This window comes from Ovis canadensis, chromosome 10 (assembly GCF_042477335.2).
Source record: "Ovis canadensis isolate MfBH-ARS-UI-01 breed Bighorn chromosome 10, ARS-UI_OviCan_v2, whole genome shotgun sequence".
NCBI lineage: Eukaryota > Metazoa > Chordata > Mammalia > Artiodactyla > Bovidae > Ovis > Ovis canadensis.
In genome coordinates this window covers 89,694,068-89,713,932 of record NC_091254.1, presented here as the reverse complement: position 1 = coordinate 89,713,932, position 19,865 = coordinate 89,694,068, and the positions used below count along the sequence as shown (strand labels likewise).

The window sequence follows — 19,865 nt, the reverse complement described above, 5'->3', positions numbered from 1 at the left end:
TATAGCTGTAAGCATTCATAATAATGGCCTGCCTTGGGAAGCCTGTCCCTCTGCCTGAATGTTAAACTAAAGTGTCTTTGCTCAGGGAGACATCATGACCCTGCCCCTCTGTGAATGGCTGCAGGAAAGGAGAAATTAACTCATCCCCTGCCAGAAGTTGGCCAAACCAGGGGATATTTTGCAAGACTTACGACCTTTTAACTTTACTTCCTCACCTCCTCTCCCTCTCTGTTCTATAAAAGAAACTAACATCCAGACCCCATACTCCACGAGCAGATGACCTTGGACTTGGTGACAATCCAAGTGCACGAGGCCTCCTAGATCGTTATTTGCTGCATCCAGGACAGAAGGGAGATTCTGACGGCAGACTGAGAAGCAGATCCCTACTGGGCTGTGACAATCAACCCTCTAACCACCCCTTGAGGGATCTCAGTCTCCCTCAGCTATTCCTGCCCAGACACCAGCAGGAAGTGAGGCCCCAGGCACCACACAGGCCAAGCTGTTTCTCAAAAATCCACAGCTGTTGTCAGGTATTAGGCCTCTGTTTGACAGTTTGCCTGTGAGCTGCCTTGAGAGCTCTACCACACAAGGCGAGGGTATCACAAAAGCCTAAGACAGGCAGGCTATCATCATGGTCTGTGTGCGAGTTGGAAAAGAATTTCCAGACAGGCAGAATGAGAAGAGAATAGAGTTTATTAGAGTGAGAGATGCTGTTAGAACAGCAGGCCTACTCATGGGAGAGTCAACTCCTCTCTCGGGCTAGCAACCAATTTTTATAGCTACAAGACAGACAAGGGCTTCCCTGGTGGCTCAGATGGGAAAGAATCTGCCCGAAACACCGAAGACCTGGGTTTGATCCCTAAGTTGGGAAGATCCCCTGCAGAAGGGAATAATAACCCATCCCAGTATTCTTGCCTAGAGAATTCCATGGACAGAGGAGCCTGGCAGTGCCAGTAGTAAAGACTGGGGGGCGGGGGGAGGACTTTAAATTTGTCTATAACTATCAAAGTTTTTACAGCTCATATAATCTATGTAGTTTTAAGTAACTTAAGTCCTAGAATCCTTTTGGGGAGAGTGGGATGGAGAAAGATGGATAAATTCCACCGTTTTCTCATTTTATAAGAGCAGTTACTCTGAAGGAGTTAAGGACAGGAGAATTTGAGAGAAGTGAGAGTCTTTCATTTTCTCCTTAACTATGGAAGTCTGGAGGCAGACAAGACACCTGAAGAAGGCGTTAGGACTGGGGCAGCTCTGAACGGGGAAGGTTGTTTCATAGCTGGAGGAAGAACCGGGGAGAAATGATACCACGTTGTCTGATGGTCTAGTGATCCAGCAGTTCTCAGCTGGATCGTTTCTGTTCGAACCACTGAGAGAATGTGAAGTAGTTAGAAGAAGATCCAGGACAAAGAGTAACCACGTGACCAAAGGAAAGCGATGAGATCTGTAAGGCTGGACACACAGTGGACAGTTTGTGGAGGCAGGAAGAGCAGCTGAGGACAAGGGGTAGGAGACAGGTTCAGAACCGTGCTTGACCATATAGTCTTGCATCTTGTACTGGCATCAGTGTTGTTCATTTTGCAGATTCAAGATCTTGCAGGATGAAAGGAATGGGGGCATGTTCACAGTAGTTCCGGTCATAGGGAATGCACCATCTAGATTCCTGCAAAAACACAAGAGCAAGGTGAGACCTCTGAGAAAGAGCCTCACAATTTGTGTGTTAGCCTGAGAGGAAGGCGGCAACATTTTACAGGTAGAAAAGGAGAAGAACGGCACCGTTGGGCTTTCCCTGACTCCCCATCGAGGGGAGATTTCAAAGATTCCTGTCGGAAGTCAGTGATGGTAATTCAGTGTGACAGATTCCAGAAAGAAGTGCAAAGTGAGGTAGGAACAGGGGGGAGGTTGCGACCAAATTATCCTGGCAAGTTTTTTAGAGGACTTGCTAGCTGGGTTGATGTGTATGGAGTAAGTGTGACTGTGGGCCACCAAGGGTTCAGCCCGAGTAGGACGAGAATCAGAACCACCAGGATCAGAGATTCAGACCTGGTAACAGAGAGGGCGTTAGAGGTTCTGCATAACAAAGAATAGACTGAGGTCTGCTTAGAGGAACACAGTAAGAGGTATTGTGTGTGACGTTAATTCCTCCCACGGAAAAGAAGAGATTGAATTAGAGACTCAATCTCCTGAAAAAGCTGAAGAGTTGAGTCACTGTTTAGCATTTTGAGAAATTCTCTTTTAAACTCGTTCAAAAATGCCAACAGAAGAAAAGCAGAAAGAGGCTTCTTTCTTTTCTCCTTCCTTCTCTCCCTTCCTCTACCTCTCTCTTCTTTCCTTTTTCTCTCTCTCTCTTTTTTTTTTTTGGCCTGCATGGCGTGTGGGATCTTAGTTCCCAGGGGTCAAACCTGAGCCCCCTGCCTCGGAAGCATGGAGTCTTAACCACTAGACCATCGGGGAAGTCCCTCCTTCCCCTTTTCTTTCCCTCCTTCCTTCCATCATTAAGGAATTCTTTTTCAAGAGAATCAAGAAGGAGATTATTTCAAAGGGACCATGACAGATAACACAATGAACTTTTATTAGGAAATTACAGTCAGTGGTTCTGTGCAGGAGAATGAGGTACTATCTTAAGCTAATAGCAACAGAAGTCTGCAACGTAACAGGAGCAGAGGTTCTACCAAAGAGAGAACAAGTCACTAAAATAAGATACCATAGCTATTAGATACATCCCACTTATAGTCAGAATTTCCAAGTAAGAAAATTGACTCCTTGATGACTACCTTCAATTCTATTATTTTTATTCTGAGTACAATCTGACATGTTTAACGAGAAAAAAAGTAATAGAATGGTTAATGTGATCCTATTTTTATACACATTGTATTTTTCCATTTATCACATTTTAAGATGCTACTGTTAAAGACATTACTAAAATTACATATATATACTTGGTGTCTTTCAGAAAATAGGATTCCAAGAATAGTGGTGGGTCACTCTATAGTTGAAGAAAAAGACCTGTTTTTAGAGCAAACTTTCTTCTCTAATGCATTAATTCATTTAGCTCATTTGTTTTTTCAAGTTCTTTGCATGGTTCTCTTTAGTATAAGGTAAGGAAATTTACCCAACGATGAATATTTTCTTGCTAGTTGCACTGTATAAACGTGGTTCATTTTGCAGATTCAAGGTTTTTCAGGCTACAAGGAACAGGGGCACATTCTGAGTGGCTCCGATACTGCTGCTGCTGTTAAGTCGCTTCAGTCGTGTCTGACTCTGTGCGACCCCGTAGACGGCAGCCCACCAGTCTCCTCTGTCCCTGGGATTCTCCAGGCAAGAACACTGGAGTGGGTTTCCATTTCCTTCTCCAGTGCATGAAAGTGAAAAGTGAAAGTGAAGTCGCTCAGTCCTGTCTGACTCTTTGCAACCCCATGGACTGCAGCCTACCAGGCTCCTCCATCCATGGGATTTCCCAGGCAAGAGTACTGGAGTGGGTTGCCATTGCCTTTTCCGGCTCAGATACCAGGGAATGCACAATTAGGATGAGGAAAATGTCTCAATATCGAGGCCAATAGGCTTCAAAAGAAACTAAAACAGTTTGAAAATCATCTGATGGGAACTCAGAAGACTCGGAAGTTGAGAGTCTGCTGTTCCCGAGGTTAGGGCACTGACCCTGTGGATACTCAACCATCAGCGTGTCCTCCTCACCCAGTGTTTCTGTCACTGTTGATCAGTCAGCCCCTTGAGTGCCTGCTCAGTCGCCACAGTCGTGTCTGACTCTTTGTGACCCCATGGACTGCAGCCCACCAGGCTCCTCTCTCCATGGGATTCTCCAAGAAGAATATTGGAGTGGGTTGCCTTGCCCTCCTCCAGGGGATCTTCCTGACCCAGGGATAAAACTTGCATCTCCTGCATTGCTGGTGGCTTCTTTTCCCCTCAGCCATAGGGGAAGCCCCAGTCAACTCCTTGAGGACAACCTTCTAACTCCGAGAAGACTGGATTGATGTAGCGGCCACTGTCCAGGAGAGGGCGCCTGTGGTAGTCAGAGTTCTTGGTTGTATGTAATAAGCCGTGTCTTTTTCTAGGGCTGCAATTCTAACTAGGACATTGTGGAAAAGGCCAAACCGTGGAGGTGGTAAGATCAGTGATGGGAAAGATGGCCTTCTGCATTGGCTCAGTGGTAAAGAATCCTCCTTCTACGCAGGAGACTAGGGTTCAGTCGCTGAGTCGAGAAGATCCTGTGGAGAAGGGCATGGCAACCCACTCCAGTATTCTTGCCTGGAGAATCCCATGGACAGAGGAGCCTGACCAGCTACAGTCCAGAGCATTTTAAAGAGTCATTCATGACTGAATAACTGAATATGATGTGAAAGGTAGACAAAACCTGATGCTAGTTCAAGTGATAAGGACAGATTTTGGTCAGTTGCCATCAGGAAATACATCAGGCTTCAGCAATACGTGAACCATGAACTCCCTGATGTTCAAGCTGGTTTTAGAAAAGGCAGAGGAACCAGAGATCAAATTGCCAACATCTGCTGGATCATGGAAAAGGCAAGAGAGTTCCAGAAAAACATCTATTTCTGCTTTATTGACTATGCCAAAGCCTTTGACTGTGTGGATCACAGTAAACTGTGGAAAATTCTGAAAGAGATGGGAATACCAGACCACCTGACCTGCCTCTTGAGAAATCTGTATGCAGGTCAGGAAGCAACAGTTAGAACTGGACATGGAACAACAGACCGGTTCCAAATAGGAAAAGGAGTACGTCAAGGCTGTATATTGTCACACTGCTTATTTAACTTCTATGCAGAGTACATCATGAGAAACACTGGACTGGAAGAAACACAAGCTGGAATCAAGATTGCTGGGAGAAATATCAATAACCTCAGATATGCAGATGACACCACCCTTATGGCAGAAAGTGAAGAGAAGCTAAAAAGCCTCCTGATGAAAGTGAAAGAGGAGAGTGAAAAAGTTGGCTTAAAGCTCAACATTCAGAAAACGAAGATCATGGCATCTGGTCCCATCACTTCATGGGAAATAGGTGGGGAAACAGTGGAAATAGTGTCAGATTTTTTTTGGGGGGGGCTCCAAAATCACTGCAGATGGTGACTGCAGCCATGAAATTAAAAGACGCTTACTCCTTGGAAGAAAAGTTATGACCAACCTAGATAGCATATTCAAAAACATTACTTTGAATGTAATTACATTCAGAGACATTACTTTGCCCACTAAGGTCCATCTAGTCAAGGCTATGGTTTTTCCAGTGGTCATGTATGGATGTGAGAGTTGGACTGTGAAGAAGGCTGAGCGCCGAAGAATTGATGCTTTTGAACTGTGGTGTTGGAGAAGACTCTTGAGAGTCCCTTGGACTGCAAGGAGATCCAACCAGTCCATTCTGAAGGAGATCAACCCTGGGATTTCTTTGGAAGGAATGATGCTGAAGCTGAAACTCCAGTACTTTGGCCACCTCATGCAAAGAGTGGACTCACTGGAAAAGACTCTGATGCTGGGAGGGATTGGGGGCAGGAGGAGAAAGGGACGACCGAGGATGAGATGGCTGGATAGCATCACAGACTCGATGGACATGAGTCTGAGTGAACTCCTGGAAATGATGATGAACAGGGAGGCCTGGCGTGCTGCAATTCATGGGGTCGCAAAGAGTCAGACATGACTGAGCGACTGAACTGAACTGAACTGAACTGAACTGCCATCAGGAAAAGAATCCGTTGTGGACTGAATTCAATCCTGATCGGTGTGGAGGTGATGACAGATGGGGGGGGCGGGGTGGGGTGGGGAAAACAGCGGCTTGAGAAGAGTATGGGAAGTGAAAAATTATAAAAAGTGGGTCCATGGGAAACCGTTTGGGTTTGCTAAGTTGCACTCATTCTTTCTCACAGAGGCTGGGAGCAGGGCCCTTATCTTCAGATGTGGCTGGAACAGGCAGTTTGGGGGAAGCCTTGAGTTTTCTCAGGCAGGCACTTTACGGGGAGCTACAGTCACCCTAGGGACACGACCTGGGGAGGTTAGATACTATGCTAATATTTATTCGAGTTTTTATGGGCCGAAGTTGAGGCCTGGTGAAGCCTGGGCTCTGAGGAGCCTGGGTAGACTTTGGGAGAATTACTGTCTGTGACTACTAGAAGGATGGTGGATCCCAGGGGGCTTTCAGGGCCGTGAAATTCTTCTGTGTAATACTGCCATGGTGGATACATGTCATTATACTCTGTCAAAACTCATGGAATGTACAACAGCAAGAGAGAACTTGAATGCAAACTATAGGCTTTAGTTAATGTATCTACATTGGCTCATCCATTGTAACAAGTGTACCACATGAATAATGTGGGAAAATATTAATAATATTTTGTTAATATTATTAGCATGAATAATAATGTGTATAATAGGGAAAAGATGCACAGTGAAGAGGGTGGGAATAGGGAGTCTCTTTATTTTCTACTAATTCTTTTCTGTGAACCTAACCTAAAATTGCTCTGGAATAGTCTATTTTAAAATTGAATTTTCGGATTCTTCTTTCCATTTTTTCATTATGTTTGAACAGAATCATTACATTTGAAGTGTATACTACTAAGGTTATATTTAATATAACGTGTTACAGACATGAAGATACCTTTAGCAGGCTATGAAAGGAAAAGTTACAATTAAAAAGTTAATAGCTTCAAAGGAGTTTTAAATCCTCCCCACCCCCAGCTACCCTCATTTATCTGGTCCTCACAAAAAATTTTTTGTGTGACACAAGCAAGGAAGCTATTATAGATCCTGCTCAGTGTCAGTGAGACAGTTTCCAGACTATAGTTTCCATGAGAAAACATCAAAAGGCACCAACTCAGTGCCTGGCGCAGAGGTCCTAAAGAAATTATGTTTTTTTCCTCTGTCCCCTATAAAATACTGGAAAATGTATTTCTATTTGAGGTTGGGCTTCCCTGGTGGCTCAGACGGTAAAGAATCTGCCAGCAATGCAGGAGACCTGGGTTCAACTCTGCGTAGGGAAGGGAATGGCAACCCACTCCAGTATTCTTGCCTGGAGAATTCCTTGGACAGAGGAGCCTGGTGGGCTACAGTCCGTGCGGTGGCAAGGAGTCGGACAGGACTGAACGACTAACACTTTCCTTTTCTTTCTTATTTGATGTAAAGCATTTTAAAATGTGCTTAAACAAAAAGATCGAGACTCTAAAAGAGAAAAGTTTTTCCAAAAAACGAGATGACGCTGCAGAGCTGACTGACTGCTTTCTTTATTTCTAGGGACTAACTTTATCAAGGCATTAGCACACCCAGTCCCATTGTTGGTTACCAAAAGGTGGGGTCCAGCTGCTTGCTGCTCAAAAGCCAATAAACAAGCCAGGTTGGTGGAAAGGAAAGGTTGCTTTCTTTTGGATGCTAGCATCTAGTGGGGAGGGCATCCCTGGTGGCTCAGTTGGTCAAGAATCTCCCTGGAGTGCATAACACCTGGGTTTAACCCCTAGATCAGGAAGATCCCCTGGAGAAGGAAATGGTAACCCACTGCAGTATTCTTGCCTGGAGAATCCCATGGACAGAGGAGCCTGGCAGGCCACAATCCATGGGGTCACAAAGAGCTGGACACGACCTAGTGACTAAACCACAAAGGGGAGGGCGGATGTCTGTTCAAAGGCCAATTCCCACTTACTGGCGACCAGTAAGGCAAGAGCTTGTATAGACAGAAGGAGGGGGCTCCAAGAGAAACAGACAGTCAGCTCTGACAGTCATCTTGAAATAGGTCATCAGTGGTCTGACTAGCGTCATCTTGGTTGTTCTAGGTACAGTTAATCTTCGGTTCCAGGGTTATTTTGTTTCTATTTCTTTGAGACCTGTTCTCAGAATTGTGGCAGCTTATGTCATACGTACAGTCCGGTCATCAAGCTCATTTCTTCCACCTGGTGGGGCTTTCAGTTCCTATAAGACAGCCCACAGGATATGGCTCAGAATAATATCTATAGCCCTTGAAAAGGAACTAAAGGCCCTTGACTCTGCTTAATGGTTATATTATTATTATTTGGTCTCCTCTGACTGTTTGCCTTTGTTTTTGCATGTTCGCATTTCTCTGATTAAACTTGCGCTTTGACTGAGTTTTCCGTAGACAAAAGGCAGCCAGAGGACTTGGCGGGAAGTGCCACAGGGTTCTACTGTTCTACCAGGAAGGCACGGCGTTTTGAATGAAATAACAGGTATTTGGTGAATGTTGGAGAAGGCACTCTCTTTGGATAATGACTCAGATTAAGAAATCCAGTTGTCAGTAATCTTAGCATTTGATTGGTTTTATGAAATCTTCTGGGCTTTGCTGGTGGTGGCTCAGTGGTAAAGAATCCGCTGGCAATGCAGGAGTCACAGGAGAGTCAGGCTTGATCCCTGGGTCAGAAAGATTGCTTTGTGAAGGAAACGGCAACCCGCTGCCGTATTCTTGCCTAGAGAATCCCACGGACAGAGGAACCTGGCAGGTACAGTCCATGGGGTCACAAGTCTTGGACATGACTGAAGCAACTTAGCATGCATGCATGCATGAAATCTTTTATTGACTTGGGCGTTCTGGTTTAGGTTTTGTTTTTTCATTCTCCACCTGTTTATGGGTAGATTTTTATGACTGGTGTGGAATTCCTCATTTTACCCGTTTAAATTACATTTCATGCTTGATATTTGATGAAGGAAATTGAGCTGTTCTTTCTAGTGCCTTATGGGCAGGTTATCCTGGGGTAAATATTGCTATGTGGGAAACCAGGGCCAGTAGAAGTACTAGGAAAACAAGCTTTGAGAAGAGAAGTGAAGTGAAGTTGCTCAGTCGTGTCCAACTCTTTGCGATCCCATGGACTGTAGCCTACGAGGCTCCTCCATCCATGGGATTTTCCAGGTAAGAGTACTGGAGTGGGTTGTCATTTCCTTCTCCAGGGGAAATTCCCGACCTAGGGATCGAACCCAGGTCTCCCGCATTATAGGCAGACGCTTTACCATCTGAGCCACCACGGAAAAGAAAAGTAATTACTTAAAATTAGATCAAGCAAAAGAACAAGCAAAAACTGTTCTTTTTTTTTGTTGTTGTTATTTGATTTAATAAAGTTTTATTTTTCAAAATGTACAGCTGGTGGGACCTGTTCATGCATCTTCACCAGCAGCTGGGGCATCTCCACCCTTGGTGTTTCTGGTGTAAATCACTTGAGCTCTGTGCTTTGAAACCAGTTTAATAAGTCCTTTACTAAGGAGTTCCTGAAGGGCTGCTCTGGCCAGGGAACCACGAATCTTCAGTCTCTCAGAGACCACAGCTGGAGTTATAAGCTTATAGTTGGGAACTTCTTTACAGAGTTTGTCATATGTTGCTTTGTCAAACAAGACTAGGTTATTGAGCTTGTCCCGAACTTTGCCTTTGGACCACTTCTTCTTTTTGGCCTTGCCCCCAGATTTGTTCACTGGATCTTTGTCTTTCTTGGCCGACTTTCCGGCATCTTTCTTCTTCTTGTCGTCCTTGGGCGGCATAGCGAAGCCCGGAGAGCAGCTGCAACCACTGCCGCCTCGCTAAGATGTCGGACAAAAAGGCAAAACTGTTCTATTAGGTAAATCCCATTGCTAAATTACCTACAGCAAGCAAAGCACAGGATAATACTGTGTTCGACACACAGAAAAAACATTTTTAAGCCTTAGCAACAAGAAAATGTGTCAAATATCTAGTGTTATCAAGTCTCTCTTGTTTTTCTTTATTACTTTTCCAATCTGAAAAATTGAGAGAATAGAGAATTATAGAAACAATTGATTCAGGGCATGGGGGAGAATGGCCCTACTTTTTCAAATGTTCATAAATAAAGAAGTTAGTCACTTTGTGATCAAGGGATGTTTCTGAGAGATTAGTGACGTTTTTCTAGATCTTACTGGACAGACTGTTTTCAAAAGCAGCCATTGGTTCTAGTTGCCCTACTTTTATTGGAGTCATAAGTACTTCTATGAAGGGCTTTGAGCCATCGGGGGATTCAACCTCCCCAAGAAAAGAGCCAGGAAACAAGTGACGTTGAACTGGGTATCTGGGCCAAGTTGCGATTACGACTGTGAAGTTCTTCAGAAATTCCTTCCCCAGGGCTATGAATTCAGCTCAGTAGGAGAACTGTGAGCCACACACTTTGTCTATCTGACACCTGCTGAGGGAAACCTACAGGATGCATGAGAGAGGACATTCATTGCTTTTCGTTTCTCTCTTCCTCCCACACCCACCGCGCATAATTTTTATAGCCTAGTCATCTGGCTTAAATCCAAGCAAGAGCTGATAAATCATTAAAATAATAATTTTCCAAACTATGTAGAAATTTGAGAAAATGCCTATGACATCATGTCATGCAAGAGAGGCAAGACACAAAAATGAACTTTGCTGTGATTACAACAGTGTAATAGTTATGGATACATATGGACATGGTCTCTAAGACAGCAGGGCAAAATGAAAAACATCTGATGTCTGGGGAGATTTTTAAAAGATCTTTGAATCTTTTAATTAACTAATGTAATCTTGCTGCAGTTGGTGCAAAAAAAAAAGAAAAGGCAGAGTGAGATTAAAAACGCTGAACAACTGGCTTCCCTGGCGGCCTAGTGGTGAAGAATCCACCTGTCAATGCAGGAGACACGGGTTCGATCCCCGGTCTGGGAAGATTCCATATGCAAATAAGCCCATGTGCCGCAACTACTGAGCCTGTGCTGTAGAGCCGGGGAACTTCAGCTACGGGGCCCACAAGCCACAACTACTGAAGCTTGTGACCTCTAGAGCCTGTACTCTGCTACAAGAGAGCCCCGGATGAGAAGCCTGCTCACCCCTACTGGAGAGGAGCCCCTGCTCCCGACACCTAGAGATAAAGCCCACACAGCCATGAAGACCCAGCACCACCTAAACATCATTAAAAACAAAAATAAATAAAATTATTCAAAAAATGTTGAATAGCCGGTATTATATAGCATGGAGGCTGCTCCAACAGGCAGCTGCTGTAATGACAGCGGGAGTCAGATGGTGGTGGCTAAACACAGCTTCAAAAAGCCAGGTTGCACTGGGCATTCCCCACGGTCTGGCGGTTGGAAGTTGTTGCTGCCCCAGCAGGAAGCTGCTGGCTAGATGCCCCCCGCGGTGCCTTACCTGCAGCCAGAGCGGTGGGTGGTGTGGGTGGGAAGCACTTAGTGGACTCCAGCGTCACCTGGTAACCAGCCAGCACCGCAGTGTTCCCACACTTTAACAACTGGTACAGCTGTAATAGCGCCCGTGAGCTGATAAAGTATTCTGATTAAGAACCATCCTGAAAGAGGGTCTCCTGAGTTGCAGGCAGATTCTTTACTGTCGGACTCACCTGGGAAGCCCTGAGAAAATGAGAGGCTCTTGTAAAGCCCTTGCTGACTACAATGCCCGGTACCTGGTACATATTCCATATGCATCGACTGTTGTAACAGCGCTGCCTTCCCGATTTCTGATTGTATTCTGATTAAGAAGCAAAAAAAAAGCACACAGCCTGGAAGTTTCTCCAGGAGACCATGAAAGTAGGGTGTAACCATCACATTTTTTTCTTTTCAGGTACTGAAGTAAAGTGAAAGTCACTCAGTTCTGTCTGACTCTTTGTGACCGCATGGAGTATACTGTCCCTGGAATTCTTCAGGCCAGAACACTGGAGTGCGTAGCCTTTCCCTTCTCCACAGGATCTTCCCAACCCAGGGATCGAGCCCAGGTTTCCCACATTACAGGCGGATTCTTTACCAACTAAGCCACGAGGGAAGCCCAAGAATACTGGAGTGGGTAGCCTATCCCTTCTTCAGCACATCTTCCTCACCCAGGAATCAAACTGGGGTCTCCTGCATTGCAGGCAGATTCTTTACCAACTGAGCTATTAGGGAAGCCTCTTTGGTCCTGAAAGAGGCTTATTATCACTTAGTTTCCCTGTCTCTTTTCCCCAGATCTGCCAGTCAGGTATTGCCTGGCAGCCCTCTGGTTTTTGGCGTGGAGATGAGGACAGAGAAGAAGGAACAGCAAGGCACTTGAACATGGGAGATGGTTCCCAATTGCCATTCCATGCTAGCATGATCCTTCCAAACAATATTCACGAAAATAGGTCTGCTTACAGAGACCAGGAGTTAGGGAACCCAAGCAAGGATGCCATAGACACCCCAGAAAAGCAGACAAGAGTGCTACAGCTGATCTTCTAAACTTATTTTATTCACGAGACAACTTAAGCTCCAAGAGAATAAGTACCTTCCTCAACTTGATAAGTTACCTTTTTTCAATAAGTGCATCTTTTGTGTGTCTAGTTCCTCGAGCAAACTCTGGGAGATGGTGAAGGACAGGGAAGCCTGGCGTGCTGCAATCCACAGGGTTGCAAAGAGTCAGACACGACTGAATGACTGAACAACAAACAACGAGTTCATCTTGCTTTATAAAACAGATACCTGCTTCTGGGTACCAAGAATGTGTTAAGAAACACAGCTGAAAAGCACAAAAAAAGATTAACAAGGCTGTCATACATAGTGCACAAAATGATTAGTGTTCCAACAAGTTCTTAAGGGAAACAGGCAGCCTAGGGACCCTCTCCAGCTACGACAAGCCCATTCCCTTCTGGTGGAGGAAGCCAACACCTGTTAGCCTTGAGCATCCATCTCACCCATCGTCCAGAGAGTTTTCCATTACAAACCCACCATGGCCCATCTTCCCCTTCTTCCCAGGAAAAGGAGCCTAGTGAAGATGCCTACAGAGTTATAGCACCGTAACCTCAGCCTCACTCACATCTGTGTTTTCTCCCTACATGCAAGCGTGTGAAGTTGCTTGAGTCGTGCCTGACTCTTTCAACCCTGTGGACTGTAGCCCGCCAGGCTCCTCTGTCCATGGGATTCTCCAGGCAAGAATACTGGAGTGGGTTGCCGTGCCCTCCTCCAGGGATCGAACCCACATCTCTTGTGTCTCCTGCGTTGGCAGGTGGGTTCTTTACCACTAACGCCACCTAGGAGGCCCAAGCACTGTCATTTCCAACAGAACCCTGTGCTGTTTCTAGTGGCTGACATTTAGTGTGTGTTTACCATGTGCAGGCCTTGCACTAAGCAGGTTACATGGATTACTTCATCCGATCCGATTAGAAAGATGTTTTTCCTATGTCCAGTTGCAGGTGGGGAAAGTGAGGCCATGGATGGATGGATGGATGGATGGACAGACGGTGGGTAAACACAAGGTCCAAACCCATTCTTAACCATTAAAATTGCCTTTATAAATGATGGTAAGATAAATTCTAACTTCTCCAAATCTAGGAACCAATAAATTATAAAGTAAAATAACAATACTTGACACCTAACAATCTTATGAGATGGGTGCTATCATTGGCCCTGGTTTATAGAAATGCCTAAAGTATTTTGGCTCTTTTGATAAAACCACATTCAGAAGAAGGATAAACACATAAATACAAGCGCAAGATGAAAGCAAACACAAATGCATTTAGACTTAGATGAAGACATATACTCATAGGCAGAGGCTGTCTTTGTCAGCTCCGGTTGCCGTAAGGAAGTATCTTAGACTGGGAGGCTCAAACAACAGCCATTTATGTGACACAATTCTGGAGGGTGAAAAGTCCAGGATCAAGATGGTGGCAGATATGGTCCTTTGTGACGTCTCTTTCCTGTCTACAGACAACTGGATTTTTCCTGCGTGCTCACAAGGCCTTTCTTCTTTACCTGCATGTGGAGAGAGAGACAACTCCAGCGTCTCTTCCTTTTCTTACAAGGGCAATAACCCCATCACAAGGGTTCTACCTTTCCCAGTAATCAGACAGTTAAGGGGTGCTGGGGGGAATGGGGGAAATTCTCATTATAAACAGGTGTTTATTTTGCATGCAGAAAAGTAACTTCCTTGAAACCCCTTACTAAGCCTGATACTATGCTGCTACTGCTAAGTCGCTTCAGTCGTGTCCGACTCTGTGCGACCCCATAGACGGCAGCCCACCAGGCTCCCCCGTCCCTGGGATTCTCCAGGTAAGAATACTGGAGTGGGTTGCCATTTCCTTCTTCAGTGCATGAAAGTGAAAAGTGAAAGTGAAGTCGCTCAAGTCGTGCCCAACTCTTAGCGACCCCATGGACTGCAGCCTACCAGGCTCCTCCGTCCATGGGGTTTTCCAGGCAAGAGCACTGGAGTGGGTTGCCATTGTCTTCTCCATGATACCATGAGTGAGCTATTATTAATCCCATATTACAGACGAAGGGCTCCCCAGGTGGAGCTAGTGGTAAGAAAATCCGCCCATCAATGCAGGAGATGCAAGAGACGTGGGTTCGATCCCTGGGCTGGGAAGATCCCCTGGAGTAGGAAGTGGCAACCCACTCCAGTATTCTTGCCTGGAGAGTCCTATGGACAGAGGAGCCTGGTGGGCTACACAGTCCACGGGGTCCCAAAGACTCAGACGTGACTGAGCGGACATTACAGATGAAGAAACTGAAAATCAGAAAGTTAAGGAAATTACTCAACTGTTTTAAATGCTTGCTAAGTTCAGATGACTCCCTGCCATGGAATAGGCATACTTTGATTCCCTCTGTCTCCCCTAAACTTTTTCTGATGGAAAAATTCAAATTACACATAAATTGGGAGAAAGTAGAAGAAACCTCCAGGTACCCATCACCCAGGGACAACAGTTAACCACTGATGATATCGCTTGTTTCAACTATGATTCCTTCTAACACTTGTAGGAACTTGAGGAAATTTCTGCACAACGGTAAGTAGCGACCAGACAGATGGGTGTGTATTATGCCTTTTGTTTTCTATCTCAAACAGTTTGCTCAACAAAAATATATACATATGTAATATTTATATAATTCTCCAGCTCCTTGTCATGAGATGAATTTTTCAAATGTCTAAGCACTGAGAATTCCCTGGCAGTCTGGTGGTTAGGACTCCTTGCTTCTGTTGCAGAGGGTGTGGTTCCATCCCTGGTCAGGGAATGAAGATCTCATATGCTTTGTAGTGCTGCCAAAAAAAAAAAGTCTAAGCACTTCAGGGACTCTGCTTGCTTGTTTGATCTTAGGGGCAGACACAGAAATGCTGCTTGTGACCCACAGCCAAGTTCTGTGGGGAGGGCAAGGTGCCAACTTCAAAAAGGGGAAGAACTCAGTTCCCCCTGGTGACCTCTCTCACGACCATGCCATCACATGGCAGCAATCATGGGGCATGTGACAGTCAGTCGTAATTCTCAATGAGTATTTCAAGCACTTTGGGTGGACCCTTCCTTATGGTCAGAAAGTAATTTTTAAACATAACTTGGCATAGGAATTTGGTGAGTATTATCCAATCTCTTTTCTTACTGGAATATGTATAATTTATCTTCTGAAAAAGATGTAGTACTATGACTTAATACCAACACGAAACAATTTGTTCATCTTATTTGTTCTTCACAAGAAGGAAAAAAATCATTAGCTATATTTAATTTATAAAGGAGCTTATAAAGGAGCATTTGACCAAAGGTCTTCTGGAACATAAGCTTCACTCAGCAAGTAAGTGGAAGAAACACAATTGGAAATGAAGGTACCCATCTCTCTCTGTATCATTCAGCTTTGCTATAGTAACAAATGGCTCCCATAGAGGAAGAAAAGCCCGGATTTTTCTACCCTCTACATTCTGTCTCTGTGGCATGTGAATTAAACTATCAAAAGATAGATTCATAGGAGGGAAAAAATAGTTCACTTACATACGTAATGTACATGCACATGGGAGAACATAGTGATGAGTAACACAAAGGGCTGGGCAGAATTCAGGGCTTATATACCATCTGAATAGGCGAAAGAGAGGCGAAGCGACGCACTTATGGGAAAACTGATGACTTTTTAAAGATAAAGGTTTTCAGGAGAACACATGGGGGATAAAATATTTGTGATAATGTTCCTCTATACAGGTATGAGTGATCTTTCCATCTCCTTCAGGGCCATAAAACTCCCTTGGTAAAGGGATTTGGAGAACTTTCTTTTGGTTTTATTCACTACTTTTTATTGGAGTATAGTTGCTTTACAATGTTGTATTGGTTTCTGCTGTACAGCAAAGTGAATCAGCTCTGTGTATACATATTCTTTTTCAGACTTCCTTCCCATTTAGGTCAGCACAGAGCGTTGAGGAGAGTTCCCTGTGCTCTTCAGTAGGTTCTCAGTAGTTATTATTTGTTAGCTTTGACACTGAAGTATAACTGACCTCTAACACTACGTTAGTTCCAAGGGCACAACAGTGATCAGAAATTTCTATACATTACAAAATGGTCTAGTTACCACCATGAGGAGTCCTTTACAATAAGTCCTTTAAAATAACAGCTAAAGATTTTATATGGGGACAGATACATATATTATAACAACATTATTGACTATATTTCCCACTCTATACATTTCGCCCCTGTGACTCATTTATTGTATTTGGCGAAGGTTTTATTCATGTTCTTGCTTCTAGGAGTAGATCCACCCTAAAGAGGAAATAAAACAGCCTTATTTCCCAGAAGTTGCTGCCTTTAGTCAGAGAAGAGGCTTTTTCCTTTCTCCCTCATCTGATGACTTTCAAATCTCTTCAGCTTAAAATAACCTTTATACCAACCCAGGGGTTCCGAGTTGGTTTCCACAGATCCAAATCTCGGTAGCTGCACTGGGTTACCCAAAAAGTTCGTCCCGGTGTTTCCGTAAGATGTAACGGAAAAGCCCGAATGGACTTCTTGGCCAACCCAGTACTTCTCAGTCACATTACCTGACAGCTCTCCTCCACATGTTTTCTTCACCCCAGGAGGAAAATGGGAACAGGTTCTGTAATCGCAGAAGGAAAACAGAAGTGGCTGCGGCTTGCAGTGCCTCTGAGAGCTTCCGTTTGGATGTGGCGTTTGTCCCTACAGCTCATGCTCCATCGGCTAAAGCGAGCCATACGGCCAAGATGGCCGACAGGGAGACAGGAAGAGCAACTCCTCCTGAGGGAGGCCACCACAGGCTCAGGGCACCCGGAGAGGGACTCTTCCTGGTAAGGGGAGTGAATACGGGGGAGCAATACTATTCGTGCGGTTTATCAGAGTCTCCAACGATACACCTTTTCCACTCCATTGTGCTTCGAAAAGTTTCAAAGAGGAAGTAAGACTTGAGTTGGCTTTTCAAGGATAGTTCTAGGCAGGGATGTAGTAGACCTCAGGTCAGGTATATCTGGAAACAATAAATGTATGAAAAAAGGCCTAACTCCAACGTCACTGTCTCTCAGGAAAGAAGATACTTTTTGCCTGCAGATTGGCAAAAAAATTTTAAGTTAATTTGGAAAAGTGCTATTCACTCCTACACTGCTGGTGGGAGTACATACGCTTTAGGTTGTGTGAGCAGCAGTATCATAGTATCTACTGAAGCTAAACATGCAAATACCTTTTGACCCATTCATTCCACTCCTAGGAATCTCTCCTACAAAGATACTTGTTCGTGTGCACAAACATGAGTCTACGAAGGATGCCTCATGAACTGGAAAGCCAAATGGATGTCCATCAAGGTGAGAACTGTAAAATAAGGTATAGCTCTGGAATACTATATATATATATAGGAATGCATACATAAATGTGTGTGTTCGTTGCTTAGTCATGTCTGACTCTGCAACTCCACGGACTGTAGCCCTTCAGACTCCTCTGTCCATGGGATTCCCTAGGCAAGAAAACTAGAATGGGCTGTCATTTCCTTCTCCAGGGGATCTTCCTGACTCAGGGAATGAACCTGGGTCTCCTGCTTGGCAGGCAGATTCTTTTCCACTGAGCCACCTGGGAAGTCCATGTATACACAGATATGCACACACATATATATACATATACACATTTAAAAATCATCCAGACCCATTTTAAGCACAAAAGGCAAGTTACAACATGTAAAATCATAATGCATAATACCATGAAAACTACATCTAAGTGTAAATAAAGTATTAGCAGGGTGCACATTACTTTGTCACAGTTGTTTTAATTGTAGCAAAATTAGTTGAGACGAATGATAACAGTAGCAGTATTTAAGCACTTCTAGGTTGTTTGAATCTTTTACAAAATGAACATATTCCTGTATTGTTTAGCATAATTAAACAAATTAAAATGCCTAAAATTAAAATAAAATAGTGCCATTTTGTTTTATAATACTCATAAAGTTCAGAAAAAATTTAAAAAGATAATAATGAAAATCACCCCTAGAGTCATTTGAAAATAACTCTAAAAGCAAACTCATCTGAAAGATTGATCACACACAGAATTCTCGTTTGGATAGGCCTCGTTCTGAAAATCAGATGCCCATAAGATAATAGTTCATGAGACCTACCTCCAAATAGCTTTAATTAGTTGACTTACTTTTGTTAGCAGCTAACAAAGTCCCACAGCTGACTGCAAAAGTATCAAGGGAACATTGTGATAGAAAACTGAGTTAAGAGGTGCCTAATGCAGGAGAAAGTTCTTGACTGGTGTTTAAAAGAGGGTTTGACTAAAACTGATGACTGTACGGCCTGATTAGACCAATGATATGCAGCATTCCAGCCAAATTTATTACCTGCTCAAATCAAATCAATAATCTTGGTCAGACAAAGCATGGTTCGATGGTTTCAATTTTCTTCTGTCGTCAGAAGGACCGAATAGGAGCTGGAGTAACTAATGGAAATTTCTTTCATTCTTCATCAAGCTGAGTTAGAGGTTTCCTGAAGCCAGATTTTCTACCAACTGTATAAATTGTTAAAAGCCTCGCCCCCCAGAAGGCTATTCACTGACACTTTCTTCCCTGATGTGTTTTCCTTAGCCCTACCCTGGGTTGCTCTTTGTTACCACTGTTACATTATTCATGTTAAAAGTCCTGTTCATTTTGTATGTGTCCTGGAGCTAGGATGTTTCTCCAAATCACTTTTGTTTGGACAGCTATCCCATTACCGTATTTATGCCTTATAATGCCAAGAAGTCATCCCTAATGGCCCCAGGTAACAAATCCAATATTATCAGCTTTTAAGGTGCTAAGTATTCCTGTGATCTTTAGAAAACACCCAGCACAGTCTACACAATGAAGAAGAAACCCAGAGAGACTGAGTAACTTGTCCAGCTCAAGGTGGTCAATGTCTGATGGATCTCCAACTTCAAAGTCATTTTGGCCCTGCACTACCTGGATCCTGGTTCACAGCAGCACTATGTCTGCTATATACTGACAAAGGATGGAGGCTGGCCCTGAGTCCCGGTGCCTACAGGCAGTTTTAAGTCTCTTTGCACCACGTATTAAAGACAGCTTCTGTTAAGATATAATTTATGCACCATGCGTGATAAATTGATGCACCAGCTTCAGGTGTGTCTGACTCTTTGCGACCCCATGAACCATAGCCCTCCAGGCTCTGCTGTCCATGGGATTCTCCAGGCAAGAATACTGGCGTGGGTTGCCATTCCCTGCTCCAGGGGGATCTTCCCATCCCAGGGATCACACGCGTCTCTTATGTCTAGCCTGCACTGACAGGTAGGTTCTTTGCCACTAGTGCCACCTGGGAAGCCTGGGTCTCCTGCACTGCAGGTGAAGTCTTTACAGGCTCAGCCACCAGGGCAGCTCTTGTACACCATAAAGGTCACTAATTTCTAGTGTAGGGATCCAGTGATTTTTAAAACTTTTACAGAGCTGCGTAGATGTCACCATAATCCAATCTGAAGACAATCTCCATCCAAAAAAAAAAAAAAAAAGCCCTCTGGCTCATTTATAGTCACTCCCTGCTTTCCCCACCCCAGTCCCCTCCTGCACGCCAATACCAGCTCCATGTAACCACAAATTTGCCTTTCCTGGACAGGTCATGTAAATAGATTCTTAAAAATGTGTGGTCATCACTTTCATCTTTCTTATTGCACGATGTTCAGATCATCATTTTGACATGGCCGTGTATTCTGCTGACTGTT

At 44.2% G+C, this 19,865-nt stretch overlaps 1 protein-coding gene and 1 long non-coding RNA gene across 2 annotated transcripts; one reads left to right on the top strand and one right to left on the bottom strand.

Moving 5' to 3' along the window:
• Window positions 1–9,032: 9,032 nt before the first annotated feature.
• On the bottom strand, window positions 9,033–9,542 carry LOC138446938 (small ribosomal subunit protein eS25). Its single transcript, XM_069602408.1, has one exon. The coding sequence runs from the start codon at window positions 9,478–9,480 to the stop codon at window positions 9,103–9,105; it is 378 nt and encodes a 125-aa protein (XP_069458509.1). The 5' UTR covers window positions 9,481–9,542; the 3' UTR covers window positions 9,033–9,102.
• Window positions 9,543–16,910: 7,368 nt separating this feature from the next.
• LOC138446691 (uncharacterized) lies at window positions 16,911–19,083 on the top strand. The gene is made up of 3 exons (XR_011259514.1): window positions 16,911–16,966; window positions 17,380–17,473; window positions 18,973–19,083. It is a non-coding gene; the product is annotated as an uncharacterized lncRNA (long non-coding RNA).
• Window positions 19,084–19,865: the final 782 nt, after the last annotated feature.

What these genes read in the sequence shown, in the direction of transcription:
- LOC138446938 (XM_069602408.1), bottom strand. Translation starts at nt 9,480, where the DNA reads ATGCCGCCCAAGGACGACAAGAAGAAGAAAGATGCCGGAAAGTCGGCC.